This window comes from Rhinolophus ferrumequinum, chromosome 2 (genome assembly GCF_004115265.2).
Source record: "Rhinolophus ferrumequinum isolate MPI-CBG mRhiFer1 chromosome 2, mRhiFer1_v1.p, whole genome shotgun sequence".
NCBI lineage: Eukaryota > Metazoa > Chordata > Mammalia > Chiroptera > Rhinolophidae > Rhinolophus > Rhinolophus ferrumequinum.
In genome coordinates, this window is record NC_046285.1 from 24531225 (window position 1) to 24548393 (window position 17169).

General features: G+C 33.3%; 1 protein-coding gene across 1 annotated transcript in view; it reads right to left on the minus strand.

Moving 5' to 3' along the window:
- PROS1 (protein S) overlaps positions 1 to 17169 on the minus strand; it is a 68143-nt gene that overhangs the window by 2826 nt on the left and 48148 nt on the right. Inside the window, exons 10-14 of the mRNA XM_033135377.1 lie at positions 13207 to 13396; positions 8320 to 8487; positions 6861 to 7029; positions 2985 to 3133; positions 834 to 1059 (exon numbers count right to left, since the gene is read on the minus strand). Coding sequence (XP_032991268.1) covers positions 834 to 1059; positions 2985 to 3133; positions 6861 to 7029; positions 8320 to 8487; positions 13207 to 13396 — 902 coding nt within the window. The remainder of the gene's footprint in view (positions 1 to 833; positions 1060 to 2984; positions 3134 to 6860; positions 7030 to 8319; positions 8488 to 13206; positions 13397 to 17169) is intronic.

Consider the following 17169-nt stretch of genomic DNA (forward strand, 5'->3'; position numbering starts at 1 on the left):
TCATGGCTCTTAAAATAAGACTCAGGACCCTGAACCAGGTCGACAAACCTCCTACTCCCAACCCCCACCCAGTTCACAGCCTCATCCTGAACGGCCATCCCCCCGCTCAATATGCTTGCACCACACTGATTTCTGTATATTCCTCAAGTATGTCAACCCCTTCCTTCCCATTTTCCCCACACGCGAACCATTTTACTTGAATACTAATGCCAATACCCACCCTCACCACCTGGTTAAATTCATTTAATCCTTTCACTATCAGATATATATCTAGCCTCTTCTTCAGAGAGCTTGCTTCTGGCCCCTATAACTAGACAGGAACAAGTCCCCATTTTCAGGCTTTAAAAGCAACTCATACTTTTCTTTCGTAGAAGTTATGACAATTTTAATTTTTTTTTATATTTTCCTAATCCCTTGTTTAATGTCTGTCCCTGCCTCTAGATTGTAAAAGCCACAACAGCAGGGATCTCCTCTGCTTGTTAATTACTATTTCCCTAGTGCCTGGACGTAGGTTCATAAGAAATATTGAGTGTTTGATAGATGAATTGAAGAATCAATATTGAATTCATAAAATTACTAAAAGGATAAAATGAAATAGTACATTTTTCCTGGTTACGATAGTCAAATGAAGCAAAATTTGGTTTCAGTTCACCGTAAAAAAATAAAAATCAAAATAAACCAATAAAATGTCAATATAAGCCCTCAAGAAAACAGTAATGAATACTGAAATGTTATCTTCCCTCTGATGCCCTTTTACTAAAGTTACATATTTAAAATAACATCAATTCAGTTAAAAATATACTTTTTAAAAACTGAAGAGAAAATAAAGATACCTGGAAGGCCACCCAAGTAAGTGACCACTGTTCCTTCCATTGCTTTGTCTAAGATGGCAAATTGTCTTTGATGGTCTTCAGAGTAGATGCTATCTTTTCTAAGTGGAGTTGACAGCTCCAAGTATTTTCTGTTGACTCTGAATTCCATATGGTATTGCTCACCGGGACACAGGTTTACGGCCTCTATCCGAGATAGTACCGTACTTTGAACAGATACCAGGATATCCTGAAGAATAAGGGAAGACTCAATACAAGCAGATACTATTAATGCCACGTAAGAGTGACTTTGAGTTTTTCAAATTCAAAAACTGAATTTCAATGAGGGGAATAATGTGTGACAGAGCCTCCAAGTTTAAATGAAAAAAAGAAAAACTATTATCATAATCATAATTTTAGGATATGCATTAGTTTAACAAGCTTCAGGTTTAGCTAAGATATAAATATATGGTGAGTGGCTTCTGAAAATTCAATAACCAACAGAGTTGTACCAACAATGGGAACGTAAAATAGTGTCTTAAGCAATATTTTTCTGTTTATAAGCCTTCTTAACTTCAAAATATGTATATGAAAAAAGGAGTTGAATTACTCTTTGTTGGGGAAAAGACTTAGAAACTTTGAAGTGCTTTAGTAAGCACATTCCAGCAAGACTGAAAGGACTTTTGTGCCACCCAAGCAATCCTATAGAGTTGGGACAAAGTGAATGAAGAAGCTCCGAGAGAGGAAAACCAAGGATCACCAGCAGTCAATTACAGAATATTTATGAGAAGATTAGCAAAAAATAAAATGTATTCATTTGGGTGAACTTTTCAAACAGCTGATACACAAAATTACTCAATTTGTTGAGAGTGATCTATGCATACAACCTGTATGTGTGTGGAGGAAGTGTTTAACATAAGAGAGAAAATAAAATCAAAACTAAGAAATCTATGTTAACTGAAGTCTGTACTTCACAAATACAGGTTATTTGAGAAAATCTGCTATTCCATATTCTTGAACTCATTAAGACTTAAAGATGGTCCGCTGAGAAAATGTTCCATAATGGTCAGTAGTATGTGGAATAATGTTACAAAACAGTGTACACAAATCTTGAGAAAGCAATCTGACATGCAAATAAAAGGGAGCCATGGAGACAACCACAATAAGATAAAATAAATATCAAAGACATGGCATGTGTTAATCTCCACTCCATGAACATAGTGTTAAAGATAGGAATACCATTTTGTTTTAGAAAACAAAACAAACAAACCAAAAGCTGACATCCAAATGAAGTAACCTGCTGTGGTATAGACTGGAGATAAAAACCCAGCAGAATCTTTTAGGTTGTTTATGATTAACCACCAGAAACGCCTCCAAATCACCCTTTAAGTTGCAACAGCACCCCTTTTTATTACTACAGGCATTATTCAATTATACATCTCTTTCCCAAAGCTGCAGAGATCTAAGCCAGCCCTGGCACAAAGAAGTTTCTTGCTGTAACTTGGAATCCACTGCTGATGACACATGGAAAGAACTATCTGTCTCTAATGGAAGGCTGAATAACACAGATCTTCTGATAACGCTCATGTTTTCATTTATCCAAAAGGTATTTTTGTTTTTTGTTTATTTCCCTGTTCTTCCTCCTAATTGAAAATCAGAATTGCCAGCAAGAAGCCAAGTGGACTGGTTTTCGTTTTCTATAGTCTTACCTAATTTACTAATGGAAGAAAAGAATCAGTGTGCCAGAAAGCACACAACATTATAATTCAGCACTGAATATCTGAGAATGGATTGTAGTCAGACTCACTTCTATTGTGTTAATACAGACTAATTCCCATGATACCTCAAGGACTGTGAACAAGGAAAGATCCCTATGTACTCTGGGAAGGCGCCAAGCAGCCTGTGTGTGAGTGCTTAATTTTAGCTCTAGATGCAATAGGTTTTTTCAATTTCTCCCCTTACCTCTTGGTTCAGACCATGGAAATAAGCCAGCAAAAAAGTAACAATAATGGACATTTATTAAGACCTCAGTGATGTACTAGAGATTGTGTCAAATACTTTACATCAGTTACCTCATTCAATCTTCAAAATAGCACTTTGAGGTAAATACATTATATCCATTTTACAGATACAACAACAACAACCAAGGATCATAAAGGTTTAGAATAAAGTTACCTGAAGCTTTTCAGAGGCGGAATCCACCAAAGACAAGGCAAAGGGCACTGTGTCATTAGAAATCAAGGCAAATATAACACCAGTGCCCATGGATGGGCGAATATTCAAGGTCACATTTACTTGCCAAGCCTCAGGATTGGATATATTATCTGTTTAAGCAATGAAACAGAAGCATGATCAATGTCCTCGAAGGAATTATTACACTCTTATTAATACTCTAAGCCATTTTTGTGTAACACGTGTAATACTAGAGATTTTAGTTGTCCTTTCTCAATGATCTATATAACCTAGGCAAAACAAAACAAAAGAAAAAAATTTAACGTAGAAAACACTTAAATGGAGCCCCATCCTTCCGTTCTTCCTAAAATAGAATTCTGGATTGTAGTCCTTACGATTATTACAAGTTTTCCATGTTTGCTCTTTAGCAGCTCTTCCTTCTGCCTTTCATCAACTCTCAGAGTAGTCATATTTTATAGTACACATTTAGAAGGAAGTTCAACAAATTTACTGTAATGTTTCTGAGTGAAAATTTGAGTATAGCTGCCACCACCACCCCACCACTCCTCATCCACAAAGGGGTCAAGTTAAAGCAGTGAGAAAGAAAAATATGATTAATATAATAAGGGAATTGGGTAGTTTGATAGTAGAGGAAAACTCTGAAGTCAGCAGTTAACTCTGACATTTGAATAGAAACTCTACTTTGTGATTCTCTTGTCACAATTCCTAACATTCTTTTTCTTAATCACTAGGTTTACTATCTATCATAGCTACTCTTCTCTACCATTACTTTTCCACAGTAGTCACTCAACAAATATTTGCTGAATTAATGTTTCTAAAAACAGTTTGATTCCTTAAAATATTAGTTCACAAACTGAATTAAGTCTCCCTCAGTTAATATAAAATAATATATAACAATAGCTCAAATACCACTTGGAGGCTTTGAAAGGGTGAATGTGAACAGAGAAAGTAATTTTCCTTTGGCAAAATGTTCTCCCATTTAGCCATATCTAACGCTACTGCATTTTCCATTAAAATTCTCTAATTTACACCCAAGATAAAAATATATATTATATATAATTATTTTGAAATAAGTAAATTTACTACAATATATTAACAAAGTCAAGCTAAAAATATGCAAATAAACAGGAATTATAATATAATATTAAATACAAATTTAAAAGTAGATCCTTTCAAATTATCCATGAAAAACTAATTACTAATGAAACTAATTTTTCAGACACAATATAATTCTTACTTTTATTTTTTTCTGAGATTTTTTTTCCTTTCAGTAAATTAGCATGGGTCAATTATCTGCCTGTATTTAATCATCAACCCATTTTAAACATTTTAAAAAAAAATTCTTCATATACAGAACAGAGCTAAAGTTAAAGATATTATGTTAATTTATGTTGGAAAAACAGAAAGTACTAGTGTAAGGGTCTTTCTTAAAACTGTAGTAATACTTTTTTAGACTGAAAATACACACATTTAAAATGCAATTTTTTCTTAAAGCAGAGATACTAGATTCACACTAAATTTATAAGGCAAACCTTTAGTAGTTCAAAAAACACTTCTGAAAGAAAAAGACAAAGAACCCAATAAAATAAGCAAGATATACCATATGAAGAGACATTCAACTTCAGTAGAAATTGGAATAATAATATTTAAAACTATATATAAGATTTACTTTTTCAACTGATTGGAAACAAGTCACAAGCATTAACTTACTTATTCTGTTGGTAGGATAAATTAATAAAACATCTTTGGAAGAGAATCTGACAAAACAGTTAAGAATTATATACATGCATAAATTCTGAGAGAAATCATCTAAGATTCTGTCCTACAGAATCAATTACATAAAGGTACAGAGATGTATGTCCAAGGATATCCATGGAAATATTATTTGTAAAGGTAAAAAACCTGGGATCAGTTTTGTAAGCGCACTTAGGCTGTAGAAAACTAGAAAGACCACTGCTCCCACCCTGACAACATCAAGAGCCCAATTATCTACATAATCACAACTTTTCTTGGACTATCAAAGAACTGAGATTTCAGAGCTACTAACTAGAAACCTAAAGAACAAGCGCTTCCAAGGAGAGACAGGATGAGAGTACTCTTACCCAAGGCAGCCACCAGACACTACACAATTTGGTAAGAAGAATTTAGGTAAAAATTTTAACAACTTTCTAAAGTTCTAGTGAGAGCTGGTGTGAGAGTATAGAACTCCTGGGAACTGAAGACACGTGAGAAATTCATACCTATTCACAGGCTCTTCTTCACGGACCTTATGGGTACTCAGGAGAAAAACTGGGGGCAGAGAAAGGGATTAGAGAAAGCCTCTTTCCTAGTGCAGGTCTGAGGAGAAGAGCAGCAACATGTAGGAAAGGGACCAAGTCTCACCCAGACGCTTCTCTGTCTCCTCTATGCAAAAAGACTTAAAGCATTGGGGAAAAGGTAGCAAACCTGTCACCATTAGAACACATGTGAAGACCCATCTTGAGTCCTAACCGTTACAAATCTCCTCTACTTGTGTCGGGGGGAGAGAGACAATATAAAGTTCACATCCTGAGACCCAGGAATATAACACTCACCTAAGACTGAACCTATACAAGAACAATAGAGAATGCTCTCCTGCCCCTGCCCTCAACCCCCAGACCCCTCTAATATGCTAGCAAATGTCAAGGAACAAGTAAAAACACTCTGCTGGGTGAGACAAGCCCATGGAGAGAGATACTTTCTTAATGCATATCATAAAGGGAATACCTAAAGTTGAGGATGGATCAGCTATAAAAAACCCTCAGGCAAACCAGCTGCGACCTTAACTAAGCACGAGGCAATATTAAAGGAATTTAAAGAGTAGTTATAAAAACAACAAAACCTAAGCTGCTCAATTCTTGACAAAATTTATTCAACACCCATCATTAAGGGCCCAGCAGAAGCAGAGGTATGCTCATTTCCAGATCTAAATATTATTTATCTCAGTCTCTACTATTCTACATAAGATGCCCACCTTTAAAACAAAAATTATGTGATACAGAAGGAAGAAAGGAAAAAAAACACATAGTCAAGAGACAAATAATCAACATGACCAGGCTTGTTGAAACTACCATGTTTTCCCGAAAATAAGACCTACCTAGCTGGACAATCAGCTCTAATGCGTCTTTTGGAGCAAAAATTAATATAAGACCCCGTATTATGTTATATTTTATTATATTACATTATATTATTATATTATACTATACTACATTACATTGCATTATATTATATTATGTTATGTTATGTTATGTTATGTTATGTTATATTATATTATATTATATCATAAGACCCGGTCTTATAGTAAAATAAGACCGGGTCTTATATTAATTTTTGCTCCAAAAGGTGCATTAGAGCTGATTGTCCAGCTAGGTCTTATTTTCGGGGAAACACAGTATCAGGGAATTTAAAATAATTATGAGTAATATGTTGAAGCCTTAGTTGGAAAAAGGTGGACAACATGTATGAATAGATGACAGATTTCAAGAGGTGGAAATTTTAAGAAAGGATCAAATGGAAATGATAGAAATGACGATGAATTCTTTTGATGCTTTAATCAGTAAACTCAATACAACTGAGAAATTGTTGAACCTTATAATAAGTCAATAGAATTTACCCCGAATTAATCAGGCTATATGTCAATAATCTTTAAATAATAACATAAGTATATTCAAGTACTTTTTCCCTCCACTATACGGGGAAATTTTTATGAAAAACATATAACAGTATGAATAAGCCTAACACTATGCATGGCACGAAGTAGGCACACATAGGAATTGTTGCTGTTTGTCAATGAATAAATTTAGTCATTAATGAGAAGAGATAAAATGGGAAATCACTTACTATAATCTATGCTAAATTGAGCCACTCCAGAACCAGGATAGTAGGAACCCTTCTCCACAGAGACAAAACAATGCTTATTTTGTTTCTCTTGAATAATTTCCTCTACTCCCGAAGCGCCTTGATTCATCAAATTCCAGCCTCGTATACATCCATCTAGACGAGGATTAATCTAACAAAATAAAATATAGGTCAAGAGTGCATTTTTAACGTAAACAAGTCAGACTGATAGTGGCTTAATATATGTTTTTGTTTAGAGGGAAAACATTTTTTATGACATTTTAAAATATTTAAAATATTTTGAATTTTATATAAATTTTTCTTTTCAAAGTGTCCTTCAGATAGACAGTCTTTTTCAGTAAAACTGAGTTTATGCCATCACATGCCTCCCCTAGGATCCTAATAATTTTTAACACCTCAGGCCCTACCTATCTCTTTTATGTCATTCAGGGATAACTTTTCCGCTTTCAAGTTCCATATATGCTTCTAGCTGTGACCCTGGGCTCTACGTGGCTTTCCATTTTTTTCCTTAATTGCATTTACCACATAGGTTTGTCTCACCATCAGACTCAAAGCCTCTTCAGCAACTAAAGAGCTTGCATTCTTGAGCCTCACGAAAGCATCCAGCCAGACTGAAGACATGGAGTAGTCATTTCATAAATACTTTTTGAATAATTTATTTTGCTATTAAAATGTTTTGATTTAGCAATTTCAAAGGACAGCTATATTCACTCTGACATGGGTTAACTAATTCAGGTTTTATATTATATTGCAGAAATCACTTCAGTGAAGGTAACTGAATTGTCATGAGTGAAAGATGGATATAATTGGCAGGTCCATGACTTCAGATAAAATTTTTAAACTCTTCAAGGACAATGATGAGTCTCCTTCATGAAACCTATTCCAAGTTATTGGACAAACACCATATTTAGAAGATCATCTATTTTATCTAACTTCAATTTATGACAGGCTACTGCTATATTCCCAGCAAAAATTTCTTTAAAAAAAAAAAAAGTTCCACCTCATGTGCTATTCTTATTGCCCAAATTTAAGTTCTAAAATAGACCTAAGAAAGTTCTTTGACTGACTTCTACAAAATAATGTATTTTTGGATTCAAAATAGGTATTTTTTGTATGCTTAATGGTTAAGTATGGACTATTATGTCAACACTAAATTGATGCTTGAGAATTTTTAAAAATCTACTCCTCCATGAGAAATCCTGGGGATTTAAATGAGCTCAAAAATACTACACACATTAGCTTATTTCCTTAATATAGTATCGAGGGTCGCTAATGTTATTTTCACATGTTCAATTCAAGTTGTCACAGTTGGTATGTCACAATTGGTTGTCATAAAAGTTAATAAAATAACTTCTTTTGACTCTCAGAAAAATACATCTTCAAATCTATTACAGACAAAAGGAATTCATCCATGATGAATAATATTAGCTTGGATCATTACCGGTCTAATGAGTGCATTCTCCATTTTCCGAGGTAATGCTGCAAAGTATACTTTGGTTTCTAGAAATCCATTTGTAGGCTTAAAAATGCTTTGGGGTTTATTTATATTCATTACTGCTTCTTTAGCTATTTTCACACTAATACTCTGTTCTAATTCTTCCACAGAGACCTATAATTAAAGAGACAAAAATTATCAAACAACCAAACATCATTACATGTAATCTGAAACATTAAGATTGAAAAAATCCTGTTATTTTTCCAGTAAATAATTACCAAAGTAATCATTTTAATGTAATTATTAATTTTCTCCAATCCAATTGAAATATCAAATGATTATAAAGGTGATAAAAATGTGTTTTAAAGGCATCAAAGGGACTGAAAAATCAAATGACCATATTTTAAAGTAAAAAAAAATCAATGTTATTCTGTTAAATTTAAACATCCAATTATAATATATGTCTTTCAATCCAGTATGCCATAAAATGAACAATTTTTTTTAAAAAGTGAGTCACTCTACAAAAATTTTAGAAAGCTTTTAAGTATTCTTATTTGGCAATTATCTGATAGTACACATATGGAATCAATAATGTAAATAAATTCTTAATATAAATTGAGAAATCAGTATATTCAGTATTCTGTTCATTACACACAACTTATGTTTTACTTCAAAATTCAAAAGTAATTCAGGTCATGAGGAAGCACAATACATTAAATTAAGCTATTGTTTTTCAAAAAGTAGTTTGGGTTTTTTTAAAAAGTTAGGTAGTGATGGCAAACGACAAAAAGTCCTTCTATAAAGGCAATTCGAAGAACTATTGTTGCAATCCCCATGTGAAGCTGTAGCACTCAAAATGCAAACTCTGCATTAACTAACCCCTAATGGAAGCCAAACAATAGGCACATTAAAACACCATAGCAGGAAGAGAAAAATTATGCTCTAAAGTAAAATAAATGTGTTAACATGTATAGATTTAATCAGTGTACACTCTGTGCTTAATATAGCCAGTCACATCATTTTACCCTAATGACTATTCCTTTTTTGGAAGATGTTCCTAATAGCCTCCAGGATCTCAGTCTGCCTTGGTACTCCTACTTTCTTACCATTCCTTCTCAGTCTTCTTGCTGGATTCTCCTCTTCTTAATTTCTATAATATGCCCCAGAGCTCAGCCTCCAGACCTTTTCCCTTTAGCCACGCAACTATTTCTAAATGGGCATGCTATTGCTCCACTCTAAGGCATTTGGAAAATTTGGGGTTGGGGGACACTTATAGTTGTCACATGAATAGGGGGTATGCTGACATTGCAAGATGCTAGACACTGTGAAATATATGCAGGATAGTCGTGCAAAACAAATAATAAAATACTCAATATCCTGCAACCTTCTAAATATCCCTACTGGATATTCATGTAGGGTATACTCATGCTTATAATTATCTGAGTTTGTGTAAATATAAACACAAAATGTGTGTTCTACCATTTTAGTATTCACTGAATTTTTCAAGAATTTAAGTCTTGTAAACCAAGGATGGATCGATGCTGGTTTTGTTTGGATCTTTACCAAGAGTTTCCCACCATTTTGGAAAATTACTATTACTGCTGACAACATCCTTCATGCACGTAAGGTATTTGAGTTGCCAATACAACACCCAGCACGCATCTTCATTTGTAGTTATTATATGTACAGAAGAAAGATTTGACAAGTATTGCACTTGAATATTTACATTTTGAAATATGTGTTATTTTATTGTAAGTTACCTTCCTTCATTTATATAACAATTGGAGCATTTTATCAGTTTCTATTAGTGATATGTGAATGTAGTTTACATTATTGATGCATTTCATTATAGGCAGTAAAGGCACATTACAAATATTTGGGCTTTGGATGACACAGAGTTTAGAACCACAGATTGACATACCCAATCTCACGGCATTTAGATCTCTTTATGCTGAATATTCAAAAGTATATATCTACCTTGTTGGGTTGACCTTAAAAATATATCTAGAATGTGATCACTTCTCACCACTCCCACCATCAACAGTCCAACATAAGTTGCTATTCACTACTATCTAGTTTTCACATAGCCATGAAGTCCTGAACAGATTTATCTGTAAAAATGCAAATTAGATCACGTCACATGTCCAAATCATCCAAGATCTTTGTATTTGGCATAAAATCCAAGTCCTCACTATGTTCCTCAAGGCCCTATATTACGTTATTCCAGATCACATTTCTGACCTCATTTTCTACTACTCTTTCCCTCTCTCACTCCACTGCACCTACGCTGACCTTTGTGTTGTTCCTCAAAAACAGCAGACACATCCTCTTGCTCAAGACTCTGTATTTGCTGTTCATGTAGCACAGAATCATCTTCCCCCACATATTTCTCATGACTTGTGGCCTCAAGTCTTTGGTCAGATATTCATCAGAAATGGCTTTTCTGATTCTATATGCACACTCACCATCATAATTCTCTATTGCCTGGCCTTGCTTTTCTTATTCCTCATAGCATGGATCACTATCTGACATATCTATTTGTTCATTCATTTGTGGTTTTCATCTCACCACTAGAATGCAAGCTCCATAAGAGCAGTGACTTTGTTTTACTCACTGCTGTATCCTCACCACCTAGAAGGAATACCACATAAAGTGCTCAATAAATATTTTTTTGAATGGATGAAATTGTGATATGAATTACAGATTTCCCCCAATATTAGTATTAAACCCAAATATGAGATATAATCAAGGAGCAATATTTATTTCTATGGGTTATAGCCATTCTAAGTACTTAATAAGTACACATTTTATTTAATTTATCTGCATTATAAAACAATTCTAAGGTATACATTTTATTTTTAATTTCTTATCTTTGAAGAGTTTCATTTGAAATTTTGAAATAATTTAAAATTAGCGAAACAATTACTATCAAGTAAATAGTCCAGTTTATAGATTAATTTAACTTAACAACTTTGTTGATTAAAATGCTTACTTAAAATATTTATGTACTTGAACTAATTTCTGTGCTGCATAAATTTGTTTGAAATAGTGTAATTTATTAATAAACTATCAAGATTATAAACTGGTAAATATCATGTGGTAATATTTTTAAAACAAAAGTGAGAAAAGAAATCCTACTTACATGAGGAGGGTAAAAATTCATAATTGTTAAGATATTGAATTAAGAATTTAAGGAAAACCACCAGCACTAAATGTATTACTAGGTTAAAGTTTTACTCTGACTCGTTTATCGTTCTTAAATTTTGTTTTTTATATAAAATTGCATTCGGCTTATAAAGGGAGACTTTAATTAAAGTATTTTAATTAAAACATGGACATATCATTAAATAATAGCTTCTTCTTAACAAGGACCATAAACATAGGAGAAAAAAACAATATGGAACTGAATACCGGTCTTCCATCCAGCCCAGAACCCTGTCTTTAAGAGCATCATTCATGAAACAATTCTTTAATAAACACGATCTGCAAGTCATGATATTAACCTCACAGGTAAACATTTACCCTCTTCCTTATACATATTATAGACTACCAAGACATTTATCTAAATTCTCCCTCAAACAGCTGAGATGTTCAAATTGTATAGACTTATTGGGGGGGAAATTGTTTACTCTCTTTTCCTGAAAAAGTGATTTTAGATAGATTATTTGGGGACATTAGGCAGTAAAACTTATTCTTCAGGTGAATGCATCAAATATTCTAGATATAGATGTATTAGGAAAGACATAGTAGCAAAGCATCTAATGAGAGCATCAGCAGAAGCCAGACAATTTTAGAGATTTCTCTGACAGTTGCATCTGATCCTCTGCAGACATCATCCTTTCAGAATTAGGAGCCCAAAGGACAGATAGCCCCCTTTTTGGTGAACCACATCTGTGCCTAACTGTTCTTTAGTACTACCTTGACTGTAACATATTTCACATGACATTGTATTAGTTCATAAGGCAGCATCAGATACTAAACTGTGAGGTACTAAACTCAAGAGCAAGGAGAACCTTGTCTATAGTTGAACTTGAGAACTTAGCACTTGAAAGTGCTTACTAAAAGCTTCTTGAATACACGAGTGCATGAGTGGGTAAATAAAGGAATGAAATATTCAGTGATGACTTCACATGGCTTCTCCACACGGACATCTCATCAGCAGCCACAGGCATAGAAAGTTTCTCCTTTGCATACATTCTAAGGTGAAACTGATCTTCTCTCAGCTATCCTCTGCTGCAAGTAGCAATGACTCTACTGCAGAAAAGAATTTTCTCCACTGTCGACTAGCAGTCATCCCTTCTCCAAGAAAAGTTCCATTTTAATCCAGCTGATTAAAATGCTGTTCTTGATTATTACAATAAAGGCTCACTTTTAGGGACTATCTGAAAATGTTAGTTTCTTGGCACTCAAATTGCTACTGGCTAATATATACTGTTCATATAAATTGATTATATGCTAATATTTAAAATTGAATTAACTTTAATTTTGTTCTTATATGTATTTTTCTTTCATTTTAAAATATATTGGTTATTCAGTACAATTGTCCTTCATCAATGGTGTCATTGCATAAACTGTTATGCTAGGTAATAATCCCTGACCTATAGGAGAGAACCATTGTTCACCCATAGACAACCACTAAAAAGGGTATTAGAAGTTATAGACAGAATAGTTCAAACGAATAACTGAAAACAACTTTGGAGAAATCCTAAATATATTAAGTGAGGTCATCCTTTCTCAGGCTGTTTCAAGGATTTATGGTATGTAAAATATATTTCATATAACATCAGATTAAACCCCATTTAGGTTTGGCATCTGTATAAAAATAAATTGCTAATGATTTTATACAAACTGCACCAAAGTGGAAAGACTCTTTATGAAATCTGCATAACGTACCATATTCCATAGACCATTATTAATAACTTTGCCTCCAGTTGTGATTTGGGTTGTATATTCATTCTTAAACTGAATTTCAATCTTTCCATCACGAAGTGCAATCAGGAACCAAGCTGAGTGATCAAGAGATTCTGCATACAGGATAACACCTTCTGAATCATATGTCCGGAAATCAAATTTGGCTGAAAATCTAAACAATGGACAAAGAGAGAGCCTTAATACTGAGAAATACGGAAGGCTCAATGTATAATTCTTTTTTTTTTTTTTTTTGTACTGGCAAACAGGAATATGTTAAAAAAAAAAAGTCAACTATTTCTGTCCCTGGAACTAATAAAAGAGAAGGACAGAATTAGACTGTGTGTTTATTATCTCTGGCTCCATGTGTGTTTAAAATCAAGTTACTATATTTTCTTGCTTATTCTTGGAGTCTTTTTCTCAACGAACAGATGCTTTGGTAATTTTTCATCTTTTTCTGGCCTTTGTTTTGAAGCCATGCTTTCAAATGTTGGAATTAATACACATGTACAAATACGAGGCATATTGTATCTCTCCCGGAGTCTTTTATACACTATATAATCTGATATTAAGATTGTTTTTGCTGTATCTGTAAGTGATTAGTAAAAGATATTACAATTTCACGATTGGTTTATCCATCAAAAAGCATATTTTCCCTATGATTTCATATATGTCAGGAAGGAATCACTCATAGGGATATACAAGATAGCATCTGGATGATTGCAAACATAATTAAGTTTTCATGTGTGGTAAAGAAGGTAAAATCAAAAACTTAAAAGTGTATTCCATTAGTTTGATTTCAAAAGCTCTCCAAACTCTAACTACATAAATCACCATACTAGAATACATGGTAGGAGAGCTTAAAAGATATAGTCTAATATTAGCAAACCAAATTCAACAATACATTGAAAGGATCATACACCGTGATCAAGTAGGATTTATTCCAAAGATGCAAGGATGGTCCAACATCTACAAATCAATGTGATACACCACATTAACAAAATGAAGGATAAAAATCATATGATCATCTCAATAAATGCAAAAAAAATCTGACAAAATTCAACATCCATTTATGATAAAAATTCTCAACGAAGTGGGTATAGAGAGAATGTACGTCAACATAATAAAGGCCATATATAACAAACCAACAGCTAACATCATACTCAATGGGGAAAATGTGAAAGCTTTTCCTCTATGATCAGCAACAAGACAAGGATGTCCACTTTCGCCACTTTTATTCAACAAAGTATTAGAAGCCCTAGCCACATAAATTAGGCTAGAGAAAGATATAAAAGGCATCCAAATTGGAAAGGAAGAAGTAAAACTCTCACTATTTGCACATAACATGATAATATATAGAGAAAACTATCAAGACTTCACCAAAAAACTTTTAGAACTAATAAATAAATTCAGCAAAGTTGCAGGATACAAAATCAATATACAGATACCTGTGGTGTTTCTATACACTAATAACAAACAATCAGAAAGAGAAATTAAGAAACAATCCTATTTACAATTGCCTCAAAAAGAATAAAATACCTAGTAATAAATTTAACCAAGGAGGTGAAAAGATCTGTACACTGAAAACTATGACACTGACTGATACAAGACATTGAAGAAGCTAATAAATGGAAAACATTTGAGGTGCATGGATTGGAAGAATTAATATTGTTAAAATGTCCATACTACCCAAAACAATCTACAGATTCAGAGCAATCCCTATCAAAATTCCAATAGCAGTTTTCATAGAGCTAGAACAAACAATTCCAAAATTTGTATGGAACCACAGAAGATCCCGAATAGCCAAAGCAATCTTGAGAAAGAAGAACAAAGCTAAAGGTATCATGCTGTCTGATTTCAAACTATACTACAAAGCTATAGTAATCGAAATGGTATATTAGTATAAAAACAGATGTACAGATCAATGGAACAGAATTGAAAGTCCAGAAATAAATCCACACATAGGGATAACTAATTTATAACAAAGGAGTCAAGGACAAACAATGGAAAAAGGACAGTCTCTCCAATAAATAGTGTTGGAAAAAGTGAACAGCCTGTGCAAAAGAATTAAACTACAGCACAATCTCACACCATACACAAAAATTAACTCCAAAGTGATTAAAGACTTGAATGTAAGACCTGAAACTATAAAATACATAAAAGAAGACATAGGAGGTAAACTCCTTGATATTGGTCTTACCAATGTATTTGTGGATCTGACTCCAAAGTCAAAGGAAATAAAAGCCAAAATAAACAAATGGGACTATATCAAACTAAAAAGCTTCTACACAGCAAAGGAAACCATCATTAAAATGAAAAGGCAACTTACTGAATGGGAAATAATATTTGCAAACCACAATCCTACAAGGAATTAATATCTAAAATACACAAAGAACTCATAGAACTCAACAACAAAAACAAACAACCTGATTAAAAATTTTATCAGAAGAATATAAAAGCATTAATTTAAAAAGATAAATGCACCCCTATGTTTGCTGCAGCATTATTTACAATAGCCGCAATATAAAAACAACCACAGTGTTCATTGATAGATGAATGGATAAAGATGTGGCATTCTCACAACAAACACACAACGTCTACTCAGCCGTAAAAAGAGAATTAAATCTTTCTATTTCCATGGATGGACCTCGAGGGTATTATGCTAAGTGAAATAAATCTGATGGAGAAAGACAAATACTGCATGATTTCGCTCATATGTGGAATGCAAAACAAACTCATAAACACAGAGAACAGGGTGGTAACAGAGGGAAAAGAGGTCGGGGATTGGATGAAAGGAGTGAAGAGGGTCAATTGTATGGTGAATGATGGCAACGAGACTTTTGATGGTGATCCCTTTGTAGTGTATACTTACGTTGAATTATAATGGTGTACACCTGAAACTTATATAATGTTATATACCAATTTTGCCTCAAAAAAAAAAAAGACATCAGAGGTATTTTACCTCAAAAAAAAAGACATCAGAGGTATCTGAGCTCTGGCAATGCCTATTGCTATTAAGATTCTGGAGATATATATATCTATTACAAGGAGGAAAAATCTTAGGGATGTTATTTTTAGATAATACGTATTGATTCAGTGCCTTTAGGACACTTGAAAGTTTCCAAGGGACCAAAAAGTCAAAATGATTGAAAAAAGACAAACAAGCGATAGGAAAAGTAGTTGTATAATTATTAGTCATCAGAGTTAAAATAAAGATAATTTAAGTTAAAAAGTCAGGACTTTGGATAATAGCTAAATAAGGCAAAGAATTCCACACCCTTTTCCACACATATAGTAGTTCAAATAGCAATAGAGATTTTCCCTTTGCAATGGGGCATGGATCTACCTCAAATGGAACAAAGAAAAGGTGATAGGATAAATTTTTAATCTTGGAATTCCAAGGAAATATTCTAAAGAGGTAAATCTGGAGTTAAGTATATTGGGCGGATAATAATGTAGTAGAAACTTACTGTACTCAGATTATTTTATTTAAAAAAATTTCCTTAGAATACAGTCTTATAATACACTCTTTCATAATCATCACATTTTGCTCCTGTGAAACGTGTTATCTTGCCAAGATCCAAAGCTGTGTATGCTCAGAATCTCACAGAAGTTGATCCTATTATGGAGATAATTTCCTCCTCTTTGTAAAATCATGCTAAACCAGTAATTCAAAGAATTGTGTTCTGCATACTTTCTTTCTGGAATACATCAACATACTGATTCATTATACTGGGGAACAATTCATTCTTTTCAGAAGTATTGTAGAGTGAAAAAAAAAGATTGAATTTGTTATCTTTGGGTAGGGTAAGTATTTGATCATGGGAAACAGAGCTGAAGGAATTTGCAAAACAAAAAAAGAAAAAAATCAAAAAAGCGCTAGCTGTTCTTTGTGTTGGTTACACAGGTGGAAGTTAACAAAAATTCATCAAGCTGTACATTTAAGAC